The sequence below is a fragment of the Oncorhynchus mykiss genome, chromosome 6 (assembly GCF_013265735.2).
Source record: "Oncorhynchus mykiss isolate Arlee chromosome 6, USDA_OmykA_1.1, whole genome shotgun sequence".
NCBI lineage: Eukaryota > Metazoa > Chordata > Actinopteri > Salmoniformes > Salmonidae > Oncorhynchus > Oncorhynchus mykiss.
The window spans coordinates 71,215,618-71,233,252 of record NC_048570.1 but is presented as its reverse complement, the minus strand read 5'-3'; the positions used below and the strand labels follow the sequence as shown (position 1 = coordinate 71,233,252).

The 17,635-nt window shown below is 44.2% G+C and overlaps 1 protein-coding gene across 1 annotated transcript; it reads left to right on the top strand.

Moving 5' to 3' along the window:
- The first annotated feature begins 2,847 nt into the window (after positions 1-2,847).
- LOC110506109 (ribonuclease inhibitor-like) lies at positions 2,848-4,806 on the top strand. Its single transcript, XM_036981776.1, has one exon. It carries the CDS (start codon positions 2,848-2,850, stop codon positions 3,568-3,570), a length of 723 nt encoding a protein of 240 aa, XP_036837671.1. The 3' UTR covers positions 3,571-4,806.
- Positions 4,807-17,635: the final 12,829 nt, after the last annotated feature.

Below are 17,635 nucleotides of genomic sequence, written 5' to 3'. Positions count from 1 at the left end.
TGGGGCAAAAAAGTATTTAGTCAGCCACCAATTGTGCAAGTTCTCCCACTTAAAAATATGAGAGAGGCCTGTAATGTTCATCATAGGTACACTTCAACTATGACAGACAAAATGAGAAGAAAAAAATCAAGAAAATCACATTGTGGGATTTTTAATGAATTTATTTGCAAATTATGGTTGAAAATAAGTATTTGGTCAATAACAAAAGTTTATCTCAATTTGTTATATACCCTTTGTTGGCAATGACAGAGGTCAAACATTTTATGTTAGTCATCACAAGGTTTTCACACACTGTTGCTGGTATTTTGGCCCATTTCTCCATGCAGATCTCCTCTTGAGCAGTGATGTTTTGGGGCTGTTGCTGGGCAACACAGACTTTCAACTCCCTCCAAAGATTTTCTATGGGGTTGTGATCTGGAGACTGGCTAGGCCACTCCAGGACCTTGAAATGCTTCTTACGAACCCACTCCTTCATTGCCCAGACGGTGTGTTTGGGATCATTGTCATGATGAAAGACCCAGCCACGTTTCATCTTCAATGCCCTTGCTGATGGAAGGAGGTTTTCACTCAAAATCTCATGATACATGGCCCCATTCATTCTTTCCTTTACACGGATCAGTCGTCCTGGTCCCTTTGCAGAAAAACAGCCCCAAAGCATGATGTTTCCACCCCCATGCTTCACAGTAGGTATGTTGTTCTTTGGATGCAACTCAGCATTCTTTGTCCTCCAAACACGACAAGTTGAGTTTTTACCAAAAAGTTATATTTTGGTTTCATTCTCCCAATCTTGTTCTGGATCATCCAAATGCTCTCATGCAAACTTCAGACGGGCCTGGACATGTACTGGCTTAAGCAGGGGGACACGTCTGGCACTGCAGGATTTGAGTCCCTGGCGGCGTAGTGTGTTACTGATGGTAGGCTTTGTTAATTTGGTCTCAGCTCTCTGCAGGTCATTCACTAGGTCCCCCCGTGTGGTTCTGGGATTTTTGCCCATCGTTCTTGTGATCATTTAGACCCAACGGGGTGAGATCTTGCGTGGAGCCCCAGATCGAGGGAGATTATCAGTGGTCTTGTATGTCTTCCATTTCCTAATAATTGCTCCCACAGTTGATTTCTTCAAACCAAGCTGCTTACCTATTGCAGATTCAGTCTTCCCAGCCAGGTGCAGGTCTACAATTTTGTTTCTGGTGTCCTTTGACAGCTCTTTGGTCTTGGCCATAGTGGAGTTTGGAGTGTGACTGTTTGAGGTTGTGGACAGGTGTCTTTTATAACAATTTCAAAAAGGTGCCATTAATACAGGTAACGAGTGGAGGACAGAGGAGCCTCTTAAAGAAGAAGTTGCAGGTCTGTGAGAGCCAGAAATCTTGCTTGTTTGTAGGTAACCAAATACTTATTTTCCACCATAACTTGCAAATAAATTCATAAAAAATCCTACAATGTGATTTTCTGGATTTTGTTTCCTCATTTTGTCTATGTTGAAGTGTACCTATGATGAAAATTACAGGCCTCTCTCATCTTTTTAAGTGGGAGAACTTGCACAATTGGTGGCTGACTAAATAATTTTTTGCCCCACTGTATGGTAAAAACTCTTCAACCTAGAATGTTGTTTTCGTTATAACATCGTCATTTAACTTTTAATAACATAACAAAAACGACATTCATTTTCATATTCCATCTATCGTCATTGCTACCATATTGGCTGACAAAACATATTGTCCCAAAGTCCATTTATTGCATGTTACTGTTCTGGAGTAGGTTCTCCATAGGCCCATCATACATTCCATTCATCCATACTGAGAGGAAAAGGGGATTTTGTCTGCTGCCTTAAGTTTTATAATGGGCGTGAGGTGTCATAAAAAAAAACATCTCCATACCTCTCGATCTCTTCCCCACTGATGGGTGTGAAAGATTACCTGACCCAAACAGGCCAGTCATGACACCTAGAACATCAAGAGCCTGGAGTCTTTTATGAAGAATGTGTCTACAGAACTTCCCTTGAATGAGTTGCTAAAGATGATTGTGGATAAAGCCTTGAGATTGATAATGGACACCTGGACCTGTTCATCCGCTTCTTTCTTGGCATCTCACTGGGATCCAATCAGAGTCTTTTACTTCCACAGACACTGAACTGCTCAGATCCTTTTGAGGAAATTAAGGAATACCTCAGGGAGCCTTCCATAAGGAATGTCTCACCTGATAGGTACATCCATCTCCTCCTCTGCTTGACTGAGATGAAAGACAACTCTGCACATGAGGACATACAGAAGTTCCTGGAGTCAGGATATAAATCAGACACAACATTTTCAGAAACAAACTGCTCAGCACTGACCAATGCACTGCTGATGCCAAGGTGTGTTCTGGGTGAGATTGATTTGAGGAAATACAACATATCAGAAGAGGGGGCGTGAGAGACTGAGCCCAGCTGTGAGGAAATGTAGGAAGGCAAAACTGCCTGACTTTACACCTTCTGAGGAGTACTGTGAAACACTGGCCTCCATTCTACAATCAGCAGACTCACCTCTGAGAGCGCTTGACCTGAGTGTCAGAGTGACACTGCATAATTAAGATTTTTATTATGACAGGGGGGTTAGGGATGTTGAGGAGCACAGACGGAACGTTCTCTTCGATTCACTGAAAGAGCCACACCTTTAACTGGAGACACTGAGGCTGTCTGGCTTCACTCTCACACTCACATGCAAGCTATGTGAATCACTGGCTTCCATTCTCCAATCTGCAGACTCACCACTGAGAGAGCTTGACCTGAGGAACTTTCAACTGTTTTATGATGATGATCATGATGATTATGATTATTAATATGATCATTATGATGATGATGATGATGGCAGAATGACAATCATCCTTACTTCATTGAAATGTCCACACTCTAAATTGGAGACACTAAGGCTAAACAGATGTTCCCTGACCAAGAAATGTTGTGAAGTGTTGGCATCAGCTCTCAAGGCAAGCCTCTCTTCCCTGACAAAACTGGACCTGAGTCACGATGACCTGCACGATACAGGAGTGAAATGGCTCTCCGCTGGTCTGCAGAATCCAAACTGTAAACTAGAGATACTAAGGCTATCATTCTGTGGTGTGACAGAGGAGGACTGTAATTATCTGGCATCAGCTCTGGGGTCCAACCCCTCCCATCTAAGAGAGCTGGACCTGAGCTTCAATCACCCAGGAGAATCAGGCTTGAAGGTTCTTTCAGCTAGACTGGAGGATCCACACTATAGACTGGAGAAACTCGACGTGGACCATAATGAAGAGTTCTGGGTGAAACCATGGCTATTTAGGAAGTATGCTTGCAAGCTCACACTGGACCCAGACACAGAACACAGACGCCTCTCTCCCTCTGAGAGGACCGAACAGGTGAGGGTGATGGAAAATAATCAACAATATCCTGCTCATCCAGAGAGGTTTGAACACTGGCCACAGGTGCTGTGTAAAGACGGTTTGACTGGGCGATGTTACTGGGAGGTACAGTGGAACAGGATTGAGACTAAGATCTGGGTGTACAGTGGAACAGGATTGAGACTAAGATCGGGGTGTACAGTGGAACAGGATTGAGACTAAGATCGGGGTGTACAGTGGAACAGGATTGAGACTAAGTTCGGGGTGCACAGTGAAACAGGATTGAGACTAAGATCGGGGTGTACAGTGGAACAGGATTGAGACTAAGATCGGGGTGCACAGTGGAACAGGATTGAGACTAAGATCGGGGTGTACAGTGAAACAGGATTGAGACTAAGATCGGGGTGTACAGTGGAACAGGATTGAGACTAAGATCGGGGTGTACAGTGGAACAGGATTGAGACTAAGATGGGGGTGTACAGTCGAACAGGATTGAGACTAAAATCGGGGTGTACAGTGGAACAGGATTGAGTCTAAGATCGGGGTGTACAGTGGAACAGGATTGAGACTAAGATCGGGGTGTACAGTGGAACAGGATTGAGACTAAGATCGGGGTGTACAGTGGAACAGGATTGAGACTAAGATCGGGGTGTACAGTGGATCATGATTGAGACTAAGATCGGGGTGCACAGTGGAACAGGATTGAGACTAAGATCGGGGTGTACAGTGGAACAGGTTTGAGACTAAGATCGGGGTGTACAGTGGAACAGGTTTGAGACTAAGATCGGGGTGCACAGTGGAACAGGATTGAGACTAAGATCGGGGTGTACAGTGGAACAGGCTTGAGACTAAGATCGGGGTGTACAGTGGAACAGGTTTGAGACTAAGATCGGGGTGCACAGTGGAACAGGATTGAGACTAAGATCGGGGTGTACAGTGGAACAGGTTTGAGACTATGATCGGGGTGTACAGTGGAACAGGCTTGAGACTAAGATCGGGGTGTACAGTGGAACAGGATTGAGACTAAGATCGGGGTGACATATAAAGATATCAGCAGAAAAAGACATAGCCGTCTCTGTAAACGTGGATCCAATGACAAATCCTGGTGTCTAACTGCTCTGGAAAATATATCACTTGGCATGGTTACTCTGTCTGGTCTGCCACAACAATGAAGAGGAAGATATACCTCTCCCACCCCCCAACAACTCCCTTAAACCCCAGGGAGAATCCCAACCCGCCAAAAGAGTAGGTTTATCAGAACTGGCCGGCCGGCATTTTGTCCTTCTACAGAGTCTCTTCTGACACAGTGCCACACCTGTATACATTCCAGACCACATTCAATGAGCCCCTCTACCCAGGGTTTATGCTTGAACTGGGCATTGTCAGGATTTGACACCTAGCACTGTCCTTCTCTGTTGTACAATTTATTCAAATGAGAAAGAATTAAGGGACTGTAATCATACATTGGCTGTATGATCATACATATGTCTGAGATATCTGTTATACATACCACTGTTTTATTGTGGGACTTTTGTTATGTTGTACTTTGTTTATATTCTTATTTGTTATGTTGCTTGATGTGTGAACTGTCTTAAAAGCAATTAAATACATTACAATTTAAAACAATGCTATTTCTCATCCCTTCAAAATGGTCAGGTTAAAACCTTTTGTTTTAAACAAATATTTGGATCACATTCTATTTGGTTCACAGGTATACAAGGCATCACATTTGAGTCTAGATTTTGGACATTGTACCAGGGCTAGATGAAGTAATATGTCAGTTCAAGAGTATCCATGATGCTTCATCAAAAGACTGGAAGCTTTGCTTATTATAAATCACCTTGGAAACACACATTGATACATTATCCATAACGGGCACATCATGTTCAGAATGATATTCAAACATTCAGGAGCACCACTACAGTCGCCTGTTAGCATGCATTTTGCATTTATTTACCAATTAAAAATGCATTCGGTATGGATTTGGAGGTGCTATGTAAAGCTACAGTGCTCCTGTCAACAGACTTTGGTCCTGGGGGACAGCGTGATATTGAATGACTAAATACTATGATTTATGATAATGATAAGAGATGCAGTGTTCCTACCCTCAGACCCTTAACCCTACCTGCAGATTAGAAGAGCAACACTTTGTCAGGACTTTTATATCCCATGGTATCATGGGCTGGGCTTTCAAAACACTTCCCAGTTATGGGTATATCTACTGTACGTGTTATCTCAACTCTGTGTAGTTTCCTCAACATTTACAGGGATATTCAGTTGAAACTCATAATGAGATGCATCTTTGAGTCATAAGGAAGAATGCAGTTGCTATGTTGTAATGTCTGTAAATATGTTTGTGGTTTGATGGTTGTCAGTCTCATCAAGCCCTTTTGGTAGTTGAAGTTCATAAAGTTGAACTTACAGTGCACATGGGACAAAAACATGCACACACACACACACACACACACACTGTACATGCACACACACACATGTTCACAGGCTGACACACAAATTCTATTTTAAAGGGAACATCAAGCCTAAACCCGAATACCCTGCCCCTCAATGGAGTGAGTCTCTGATCTCCTGGCTTAAGCATGCATGCCGCTAGCAGACATTACATGGCCTATGTTAAACAAGTCTCGGTGCATGTGAGCGCTCTGCGAGTGGGAGAGAGGTGTTGGTTAAGACCCCGCTCATTTGAATTGACAGGTTGAATGTCCCTCAGAGCGAGGGGAGATTTGGGCCATCACTGGATGTGACAGAAGAGATTAGGTTAGTAATCCCACCTGGGCACTGGGGAATCATCTAGTGTTCAACCTGCTCTTATCAACTGATACTACCTAGCTTCACAGTCGGCGTAATGAATGAATCTCTTCATTTACAACCCGTTCGATTTGAGTTTCTGTGTTCAGCGCTCAGAAGGAGACTAAATGTATTTCTGTTTCATTCTAAGGCCCTGCTTTTATCCATTTAACTGTGGGTTTGTGAGCCTTTAGAATGAGTGGTAAATGTAATGTAGTTTAGTTTTACCATCAGCCTTACATCAGCTCAGCTAATTATTGTTTTTTTTCTGTGAATCCTCTTCCTCCTCTCACGGAGGCCAGAGAATAACTCTAGCTCTCTGACTTAATTCATGTTGGTGAAATCATATACAGGGCTACCATTTCCCATTGGAGCCTCTACTGTAGCTTGGCCATGAAAGCTACTCATAACACTATTGAATATCGATGTTAACCTAGCACATGACAAACACAATATAACATCCTTTGTATAACAGCAGAAACCTCCTGGTGTAGTAATGTAGGTGCTGAACTGCTAGACATAAGATCTCAGATTAAAGTCCCACTCAGACTGCCTCAGATTAGCTGTGATACTGTACCTGCAGCTCATAGTGAAACTGAAGGTTTACTGCCATAACTCTTACGTGTCCTTTATCCCACTGAAATACAACCAAGCCACTTTATTCCAGATCCCTGCCTCTTCCCCAACCAGAGATGCCTCTCTCTTATTGCCCCTTCAGAATACCATGCTGTAATCACATGATGCGCACCACTGGCCCTAACAGCATTCTTTTACAGGGCGATAAAATCGAATGACATCTCAAAGGTTCCCAATGCAGAGCAAAGCACAACTCCAGAGAACACCCAGGGCTCACAGTTATCCTCTGACATATAACTGGGAGAGTGTGCTCCCTGTCACGCCTAATGTAACTGTGTCTGTACCTGTACATATGGTGATAGATAGGGGATAGATACATCTGATCTGATCTGATGAGGGTAGTTAGGGAAATGAACCTTTATTTCAGCAATCTGCAATTACAGTGAGGATACCGTTGTGTAGATGACATATGATCTCTATATGTCAGGTTATGTCAGGTTTATGATAACATACAGGCGCTATGACATAGGTTCTCCCCTTTGATAACCTGACTGATATGAGAGGTGGTCTGACTGATAGAAGTGTAGTCTGATTATCTACAGAATATGTTTTACCTATATACAGTATGTTGCTATGTACAAATGACTTTAGCATTGGACTTTTCCTGTGTGACCTGTTTTTGTCAGTATGAACTGTGTTTCAATGATTTGATGGATCCAGTCCATGGAGAGTTAATGTGTTACCTGTTTAGTGTCATGTCATGTGGTCGGTGGTGACATTGCCCTGGTACTCTCATAGAAGTCAACAGCTGTATTCATGTATAAAGGAGCTAATCAATTATACAAGTCAAGATCACCATACTCAAAGGGGTCAAGATCAAGGGTCAAGATCATACTCAAAAGGGTACACCAGGAGTGGTGGAAACCTCTGAGGAAGTGCCCGAAGTGAAGCCCCTGCTCGATGAATCTGTGTGTGGGGCAAAACAGACAGCATCCCCTCCTGTCTATCTGTCATCAGGGGAATGTGGACAATGCCACACAAAGCCAACATTTTGAAACTGAAGTAAGTCATGAGAGGGGCCACACTCAGATCTATTCCCTCCAAACACATACTAGACTCAAAGACACATGTACACACATGCATACACGCACGCACACACATCACACGCACGTACACACAAACGCACACAGTGGGCAAGGTCATGCTCCTGATAGGAGAGCCTGGGATCTGTGGCACGGTGTTGACAAGAGCAATATCCATCAGGCAGAGCTGAGGCCGCCCTGCTGTCAGTGTGTGATTGTATTAAAGCAGGCCGGGCGTATCTGCCGGCTCCAGGAGGACCCCAAGAAGACCCCAGGTGCTTCCTGCTTCCTGGCCCTCGAGGCCCTTCAGTACCCCGACCTACCTACGCCCTGCCCTGACAAACTCTCAGCTGGGCATGGGGTGGAAGGGGGTGGAAGGGAGCTGGAGTAACCTGAAGGACAAATAATTGGACTCTCATTGGGTCCATAACTATCGCTGCATTACAGAAGATATATATATAATATATAAGTGCAAATCCTATTCACACACATCGGTTAAAATATAAACGCAGAATGTGCACGCCCATGCACGCACGCACGCACGCATGCACACACACACACACACACACACACACACACACACACACACACACACACACACACACACACACACACACACACACACACACACACACACTGCTGAAAGCCCAATATTCAAACAATTGTTTAGCTATTTCCCCTACTTTCCTAAGAGTAGAACATCCATGTTACTCAAAATGTTACAATCATATTAGATTAATAATATTCCAATTAGTCTGTAAGCAATATTGATCGTCTAAACAGAAATGAATGTTTTCCAGCTAAACTTAATGCAGATCTGAGAGGTATTGGTTGCTGTGAGATGCTGTAGAATGAATGGTTGGAGAGTTAGCAGGCTTTTGCATTGTAATAACCATATTCAGTAAAATCAATAGCCCCGGAGAGGAGGCAATAATGCAGGCTAACTGCAGGAAATGAAATCCCACTGAGGGAGGGGGGCCAGGTGGGGGAAGTAAAGGGATTTGTACTGAAGTGATGTCATTTTATTACGGAGAGACCGAGTGAGAGTTGGCCCTGTAGTAACATTACATTTTAGACCAGGTTCTACAGCACAGCATTAGTATTATGCTTTTTACTACCATTGCACATTAGGACACGTAAAATAGAATGACGCAAAAGAGTCCCCTTTTTAAGCTTAGCAGATAGATAAACCCGGTACAGCTACTGTAGTGTTGAAGGATCATTTATTGCCGCCGCTTCGGAGATATAGTACTATTGACTGAAATGACTAAAACTAAAATATAGAAGGAAAAGAACAACGAGTAGTATGTTGTAGGACTTATTGTACGCTAGCTGAATACTAGGCTTAATTCTCACGTGTTCATAAACACAGAAATAAGCGGTATTATGCATTAAATCAGATGCAAATAATTCCCCAAAACATCACAAGATCAAATGCACTGAACAGATATCCATGTGGCTATCAAGAAAATTCATAAATCTCATTATAACGATAATCCGTACCAAAAGTAATTTAAGAACAAATTCTGTGTTATGTTATGATTCATTTTACTTACAGACAATGCTTCTACAAAATGATAGCAAGAAGGATGGACCATTCCTCTTCTACAGGGTTTAGCATATTAAACGAACAACACACATCGACGCAGGACAGTGGCCTCATGTGGTCAACAATGGAATTACATGATCGCCTACAGGAACTCAAACCCAACTACAGGGGCTAGAACAATATTGTTTATTTTACTCACAGCATTGAGGGAAGCATATTAACTTTTATTAAAAGGTAAGTACTTTAAATTGAATCCACTCTAGACAAATGTACATGTTGAACATGTTTGTAAAATACATACGCTTGAGACCTATTTTGTGATACAGCTGGTTTGGGGAGAACATTGAGACACACACTGTTTCTGACCACAGACCACATAGAGGCTCTCTGAAAATAAAGGAACAATGAGGGAGCAGGAGTAATGTGGGGCTGCCCCTGACCTGAACAAGTAGCCCTCTTACTCCACATCGCAAAGTCAACCTGACATGGTTCCCCCTTCTCACCCCCACACTTCTCCTTTCTCCCCCTCACCTCCACCACTCCAGATCTTAATTAAAGCTCTCTCCCCCCACTCCCCCTCCCCCTCTCCCCGACCCCCGTGCAGCAGGATTATGGGATTACAGCAGCGAGGTCCGCTCCTGTGAAAGCCCACAGCGGTGACCAGCGTGGGCCGGCAGCCCCGTGGCACTCCGGAATTCTTCAGCAGGACTAAGGGAGCCCCGGCCTTTGTGAGCCGAACAGCGGGATGCTCCCGGCAGTCACCCATGTTTCCATCCTTTGGAGAGAGAGTGCTTGCATAAAATGAGTAGCCACGTATTCATTGGATCGGAATTCCATTAAGTCGGAATGCCCAAATTACCCCGAAGAGGTGCGAGGGGTATGGAGTTGTTGTTCACCCCCTTTAGTGTGGCAGAATTAATAAGACTATTATCCAACAATTACCGCTATGTGCAGAACCCAGGATTCATTTCAGTGGAAATCCGATGCCACTAATTAAAACTGTTGCCATCGCTCCGGCCTGAGAGTGATTGTCTCAGAAGATACATTCCTCACCAAATTACAAAGGCAATTTTATTGGTTGGAAAACTGAGAGCAATTATTTTAACGAGCATAAAGCATTTTCTATCGAGCAATAGTCTCGGCTGATCTAATATTAGCGTCCGTAGCATAAGCAGCAAAATAAAGAGTGCAGCCAGCAGCAGCAGGAGCAGACAGTCAGGGGAGAGAATGAGCCTCCTTCCACAGAGGGCTGTAAACTAGGGGAAGAGACGGCCCCCTGCTGCTTCTCTCTGTGTGGCCACAGACGTCTGGCAATGACCCATACAGCAGCCATTTTTACAGGGCACAGATTCATGCACACACAAACACATGTGTACGCACACCCACACATATACAAATAGAGGTAGGCACACCCACAGATATACACTAAGAGGTATGCACACCCACACACATACACTATGAGGTATGCACACCCACACATATACACTAAGAGGTATGCACACCCACACACATACACTATGAGGTGTGCACACGCACACATATACACTAAGAGGTATGCACACCCGCACACACACATACAGCCTTAGATTTGGCCGGGTATTGATAGGCCTATGGTTGACTGTCTCTGAACAACTGTGTGTTTCCATGTTTTGTGGTTATCCATATCTTATTCTTCAATGCTTCAGTAATGGTAGCTAGGAATTACACATACTGGGTAACTGGTTTCTACTGACAAGAACAAAATCACTAATAACTGTCATTTAATGACTGGTTCTTTTTTTTTACTTGTTTGGCCCTGCACTGGTTAATGACCATTTGGTTGGTTTATTAATATTAGGTTGGGAAGAGAAGGACAAAATCAGGTGTGTGGTAAAGCACTGCTGTTAATTGCAGTTTAGCCTGTGGAATGTTTAGACAAACAGAACTTTACTGATATGTTTAACTTAGAGAAGATATGTAAAACACAGGTAAAGCAAAATGTTCAGTGTGTGTGTGTGTGTGTGTGTGTGTGTGTGTGTGTGTGTGTGTGTGTGTGTGTGTGTGTGTGTGTGTGTGTGTGTGTGTGTGTGTGTGTGTGTGCGTGTGTGTATATTTGTTGACACACATTTGTGTGTGTGTGTGTGTGTGTGTGTGTGTGCGTGTGTGTGTGTGTGTGTGTGTGTGCCCCCTCTATGTCTGTATAATTACCGTAGCATTAACAACCAGTATCTATAATTCCCTGTTGCAATTAGATGTGTTCTTGACACTGGGGATCTCTCCAAACTTATCATTACTGATGTGCAAATTGTACACATACCTCTGACATGCTCCCCAATTAGTCACTTTGTACTGTTAATTAAGGGGCATTAATCTGGTGTGTGTCTCCGGCAGCGCAGGCTGAGACTGGCAGCACCACAGGATCAAATGAAATGAGAGAGAGGCAGGGGGGCCAAATCATGGCACGCTGGTATGTGCTCATTTTGCCTGGGCCTGGCACGGGCCATGCATCACTGCACACAGAGAAAAGAGCCTGGATGAACATACACAGTAGACTGTTGTATTGTGAATTTTTTTTTTTTTTTTTTTACCTTTATTTAACCAGGCAAATCAGTTAAGAACAAATTCTTATTTTCAATGACGGCCTGGGAACAGTGGGTTAACTGCCTTTTCAGGGGCAGAACGACAGATTTGTACCTTGTCAGCTCGGGGGTTTGAACTCGCAACCTTCCGGTTACTAGTCCAACGCTCTAACCACTAGGCTACCCTGCCGCCCCATGAATGATGATAGGGGTAATGTGTTATGGGTTGTGTTGGCATATAGTATGCTGCTTCATAATGCAGACACTACAGTGAGGGAATGAATCATTTGCATATAAATTAGCATGTATCCTCAACCAATTGACCGGGAAAATGGAATTTAGAAAAATTTGAATCCCTGCTACTGTATGTTGAAAAATACCATAGCATCTATATGTTCAGCTCACCATTCATGACCATAAACATATTCCACATTTCACTAACTCTGTCCTTGCATGACCTGTGGTCTCTGTCCACCACACAGATAAACTGTATCTTACCGCACAAAGCCCATACTGTACCGCACACAGTATTTTCTGTCACTGTTCTCTCTGGAAGGTGCTGTGGAAGGTCCTGTGGATGGTGCTGTGGAAGGTGCTGTGGATGGTGCTGTGGATGAAGAGCGATCCAGGTAACCCTAGCTGATGCGACAGCATGTATTATAGATGAGTGACACTCTTCGTATTGGAGCTACTCGTTATGGCATAAGTACTACAATGCATGATAGTTATACCTGTGCGACGGATTTTCGACATAGTAAGCAGAGTCTATTCATCTAAATCGACATTCAATGTTTCCTAATGCACATAAATGTTACACTCACTGAATCTCAATACACAAAAGTTGCATATCCACTAAGCCTCAATGCATACACGGCTTTTTGATTCGTTGTGTTGCCCTGGGGTGGTGGAGAGAACGGAAATCCATGTATCCTAATATGTATGGAAAATAAATATGTAACGAGCTGTTTATCTGACTCTGTCCTCAGTCTCCTGCACATCTGGACCCTAAATTACAATGGCTGAAAACAAGGGGAAATTTACTGCCGTCCTGACAGGGTTTCAGACTGGGCACCGAGCCCAGTCCCCCAGTCCCGCACAGCCCTGGAGCCCTAACACATGGGGGCCATTATTTGTAAAGTAGCTGTGGTGGCACCAGGGAATGGTTTGAGAGGCGAACACGTGTACTGGAAAACATGCTGCCCAAGTGTGTTTACCCGTTCTTATCACATCCACCCATCTGCAATAAGTGGTGAGGAAAGAGCGTGTCATGTCGAGGTTGGAGATACAGAGAGATTACCGAGCCACTCAAACCCCAAACTCTCCGTCCCGCTCCCAACGACGTCTTGCTCCTCAGAGATGGAGTATGTTTGGAGTATCGTACGGTACTTGAATGAAAAATTCACACACGTCTTTATCTTTCCTGGCGTTAGCCGGCCCACCACAGATATACATAGTAACTACAGTGGTAGATAAAGTACACTCACACAAATCACCGTGCCAGAGAGGAGATTAGAGGAATGAGTAGTAGTGGTAGAGGCTTTAAGGGGGAGCGGGGGTAACTTTGAGGAATCAAATCAAATCAAATCAAATGTATTTATATAGCCCTTCGTACATCAGCTGATATCTCAAAGTGCTGTACAGAAACCAAGCCTAAAACCCCAAACAGCAAGCAATGCAGGTGTAGAAGCACGGTGGCTAGGAAAAACTCCCTAGAAAGGCCAAAACCTAGGAAGAAACCTAGAGAGGAACCAGGCTATGTGGGGTGGCCAGTCCTCTTCTGGCAGTGCCGGGTGGAGAATATAACAGAACATGGCCAAGATGTTCAAATGTTCATAAATGACCAGCATGGTCGAATAATAATAAGGAAGAACAGTTGAAACTGGAGCAGCAGCACGGCCAGGTGGACTGGGGACAGCAAGGAGTCATCATGTCAGGTAGTCCTGGGGCATGGTCCTAGGGCTCAGGTCAGTTGAAACTGGAGCAGCAGCACGGCCAGGTGGACTGGGGACAGCAAGGAGTCATCATGTCAGGTAAACCTGGGGCATGGTCCTAGGGCTCAGGTCCTCCGAGAGAGAGAAAGAAAGAGAGAAGGAGAGAATTAGAGAACGCACACTTAGATTCACACAGGACACCGATTAGGACAGGAGAAGTACTCCAGATATAACAAACTGACCGACACATAAACTACTGCAGCATAAATACTAGAGGCTGAGACAGGAGGGGTCAGGAGACACTGTGGCCCCATCCGAGGACACCCCCAGACAGGGCCAAACAGGAAGGATATAACCCCACCCACTTTGCCAAAGCACAGCCCCCACACCACTAGAGGGATATCTTCAACCACCAACTTACCATCCTGAGACAAGGCTGAGTATAGCCCACAAAGACCTTCACCACGGCACAACCCAAGGGGGGGGGGGGGGGGGGGGCGCCAACCCAGAAAGGATGATCACATCAGTGATCAACCCACTCAGGTGACGCACCCCCTCCAGGGACGGCATGAGAGAGCCCCAGTAAGCCAGTGACTCAGCCCCTGTAATAGGGTTTGAGGCAGAGAATCCCAGTGGAAAGAGGGGAACCGGCCAGGCAGAGACAGCAAGGGCGGTTCGTTGCTCCAGAGCCTTTCCGTTCACCTTCCCACTCCTGGGCCAGACTACACTCAATTATATGACCCACTGAAGAGATGAGTCTTCAGTAAAGACTTAAAGGTTGAGACCGAGTTTGCGTCTCTGACATGGGTAGGCAGACCGTTCCATAAAAATGGAGCTCTATAGGAGAAAGCCCTGCCTCCAGCTGTTTGCTTAGAAATTCTAGGGACAATTAGGAGGCCTGCGTCTTGTGACCGTAGCGTACGTGTAGGTATGTACGGCAGGACCAAATCAGAGAGATAGGTAGGAGCAAGCCCATGTAATGCTTTGTAGGTTAGCAGTAAAACCTTGAAATCAGCCCTGGCTTTGACAGGAAGCCAGTGTAGAGAGGCTAGCACTGGAGTAATATGATCAATTTTTGTTGGTTCTAGTCAGGATTCTAGCAGCCGTATTTAGCACTAACTGAAGTTTATTTAGTGCTTTATCCGGGTAGCCGGAAAGTAGAGCATTGCAGTAGTCTAACCTAGAAGTGACAAAAGCATGGATTAATTTTTCTGCATCATTTTTGGACAGAAAGTTTCTGATTTTTGCAATGTTACGTAGATGGAAAAAAGCTGTCCTTGAAATGGTCTTGATATGTTCTTCAAAAGAGAGATCAGGGTCCAGAGTAACGCCGAGGTCCTTCACAGTTTTATTTGAGATGACTGTACAACCATTAAGATTAATTGTCAGATTCAACAGAAGATCTCTTTGTTTCTTGGGACCTAGAACAAGCATCTCTGTTTTGTCCGAGTTTAAAAGTAGAAAGTTTGCAGCCATCCACTTCCTTATGTCTGAAACACATGCTTCTAGCAAGGGCAATTTTGGGGCTTCACCATGTTTCATTGAAATGTACAGCTGTGTGTCATCCGCATAGCAGTGAAAGTTAACATTATGTTTTCGAATAACATCCCCAAGAGGTAAAATATATAGTGAAAACAATAGTGGTCCTAAAACGGAACCTTGAGGAACACCGAAATTTACAGTTGATTTGTCAGAGGACAAACCATTCACAGAGACAAACTGATATCTTTCCGACAGATAATTTCTAAACCAGGCCAGAACTTGTCCGTGTAGACCAATTTGGGTTTCCAATCTCTCCAAAAGAATGTGGTGATCGATGGTTTCAAAAGCAGCACTAAGGTCTAGGAACACGAGGACAGATGCAGAGCTTCGGTCCGATGCCATTAAAATGTCATTTACCACCTTCACAAGTGCCGTCTCAGTGCTATGATGGGGTCTAAAACCAGACTGAAGCATTTCGTATACATTGTTTGTCTTCAGGAAGGCAGTGAGTTGCTGCGCAACAGCCTTTTCTAAAAATGTTGAGAAGAATGGAAGATTCGATATAGGCCAATAGTTTTTTTATATTTTCTGGGTCAAGGTTTGGCTTTTTCAAGAGAGGCTTTATTACTGCCACTTTTAGTGAGTTTGGTACACATCCGGTGGATAGAGAGCCGTTTATTATGTTCAACATAGGAGGGCCAAGCACAGGAAGCAGCTCTTTCAGTAGTTTAGTTGGAATAGGGTCCAGTATGCAGCTTGAAGGTTTAGAGGCCATGATTATTTTCATCATTGTGTCAAGAGATATAGTACTAAAACACTTGAGCGTCTCTCTTGATCCTAGGTCCTGGCAGAGTTGTGCAGACTCAGGACAACTGAGCCTTGAAGGAACACGCAGACCCAAAGAGGAGTCCGTAATTTGCTTTCTAATAATCATAATCTTTTCCTCAAAGAAGTTCATGAATTTATCACTGCTAAAGTGAAAGTCATCCTCTCTTGGGGAATGCTGCTTTTTAGTTAGCTTTGCGACAGTATCAAAAAGGAATTTCGGATTGTTCTTATTTTCCTCAATTAAGTTAGAAAAATAGGATGATTGTGCAGCAGTAAGGGCTCTTCGGTACTGCACAGTACTGTCTTTCCAAGCTAGTCGGAAGACTTCCAGTTTGGTGTGGCGCCATTTCCGTTCCAATTTTCTGGAAGCTTGCTTCAGAGCTCGGGTATTTTCTGTGTACCAGAGAGCTAGTTTCTTATGAGAAATGTTTTTAGTTTTTAGGGGTGCAACTGCATCTAGGGTATTGCGCAAGGTTAAATTGAGTTCCTCAGTTAGGTGGTTAACTGATTTTTGTCCTCTGGCGTCCTTGGGTAGACAGAGGGAATCTGGAAGGACATCAAGGAATCTTTGTGTTGTCTGTGAATTTATAGCACGACTTTTGATGTTCCTTGGTTGGGGTCTGAGCAGATCATTTGTTGCAATTGCAAACGTAATAAAATGGTGGTCCGATAGTCCAGGATTATGAGGAAAAACATTAAGATCCAGAAAATATACAGACAAAGAGAAAAACAATTGTGGAAAAGATAGAGAAAATAAATGAGAGACAGTGAGAGGCAAAGAGAAGGGGAAGAACAGGAAAAATTAGAGGTGTAGAGGCAAAGAGATACAGACAGGCAGACAGACAACCAAGAGACAGATCGAGACAGAGAGAGAAGATGAGTGAGATGGGGTAATTTGCCTGGCCCATAGCCCCACAGTAAACCCGTTAGTTGGCCGTGGGTCTAGGCTGTAGACGGACCGTCTCCTTCAAGTGCTGGGTTAATTAAGCTGTGGTTCCTCTGGAGGGCCCCAACCAGCCCCAGCAACGTGCTAAACCCAGACGTTACTTATGGCTGCCCATGAGGGCTTAGGCCTAAAGACTTAGGATTTACCCCGTGCAGAGAGAGAGTTGGAGAGAGAGAGAGAGAGAGAGAGAGAGATAGAGAACAATTGACAGAAAGAGAGAGGGAGAGCGAGAGCGAGAGAGAGAGAGAGAGAGAGAGAGAGAGAGAGAGAGAGAGAGAGAGAGAGAGAGAGAGAGAGAGAGAACAATAGACTGAGAGAGAGAGAGAGAGAGGGGGAGAGAGAGAGAGAGAGAGAGAGAGAGAGAGAGAGAGAGAGAGAGAGATTTAGAGGAATTCGAAATTCCTTCATGAAAAAAGCCACAAAAGAAAACCAGGACATGACGAAACATGTGGCCAACACCACTCCCCTGTCCCCTCAACAGTCCCCTCAACTTTCCCTTTATTCGGCTTTAGCTTTGTCACGGCTTT

Coding starts and splice junctions, on each gene's coding strand:
- LOC110506109 (XM_036981776.1), top strand. CDS start 2,848: ATGACAATCATCCTTACTTCATTGAAATGTCCACACTCTAAATTGGAG.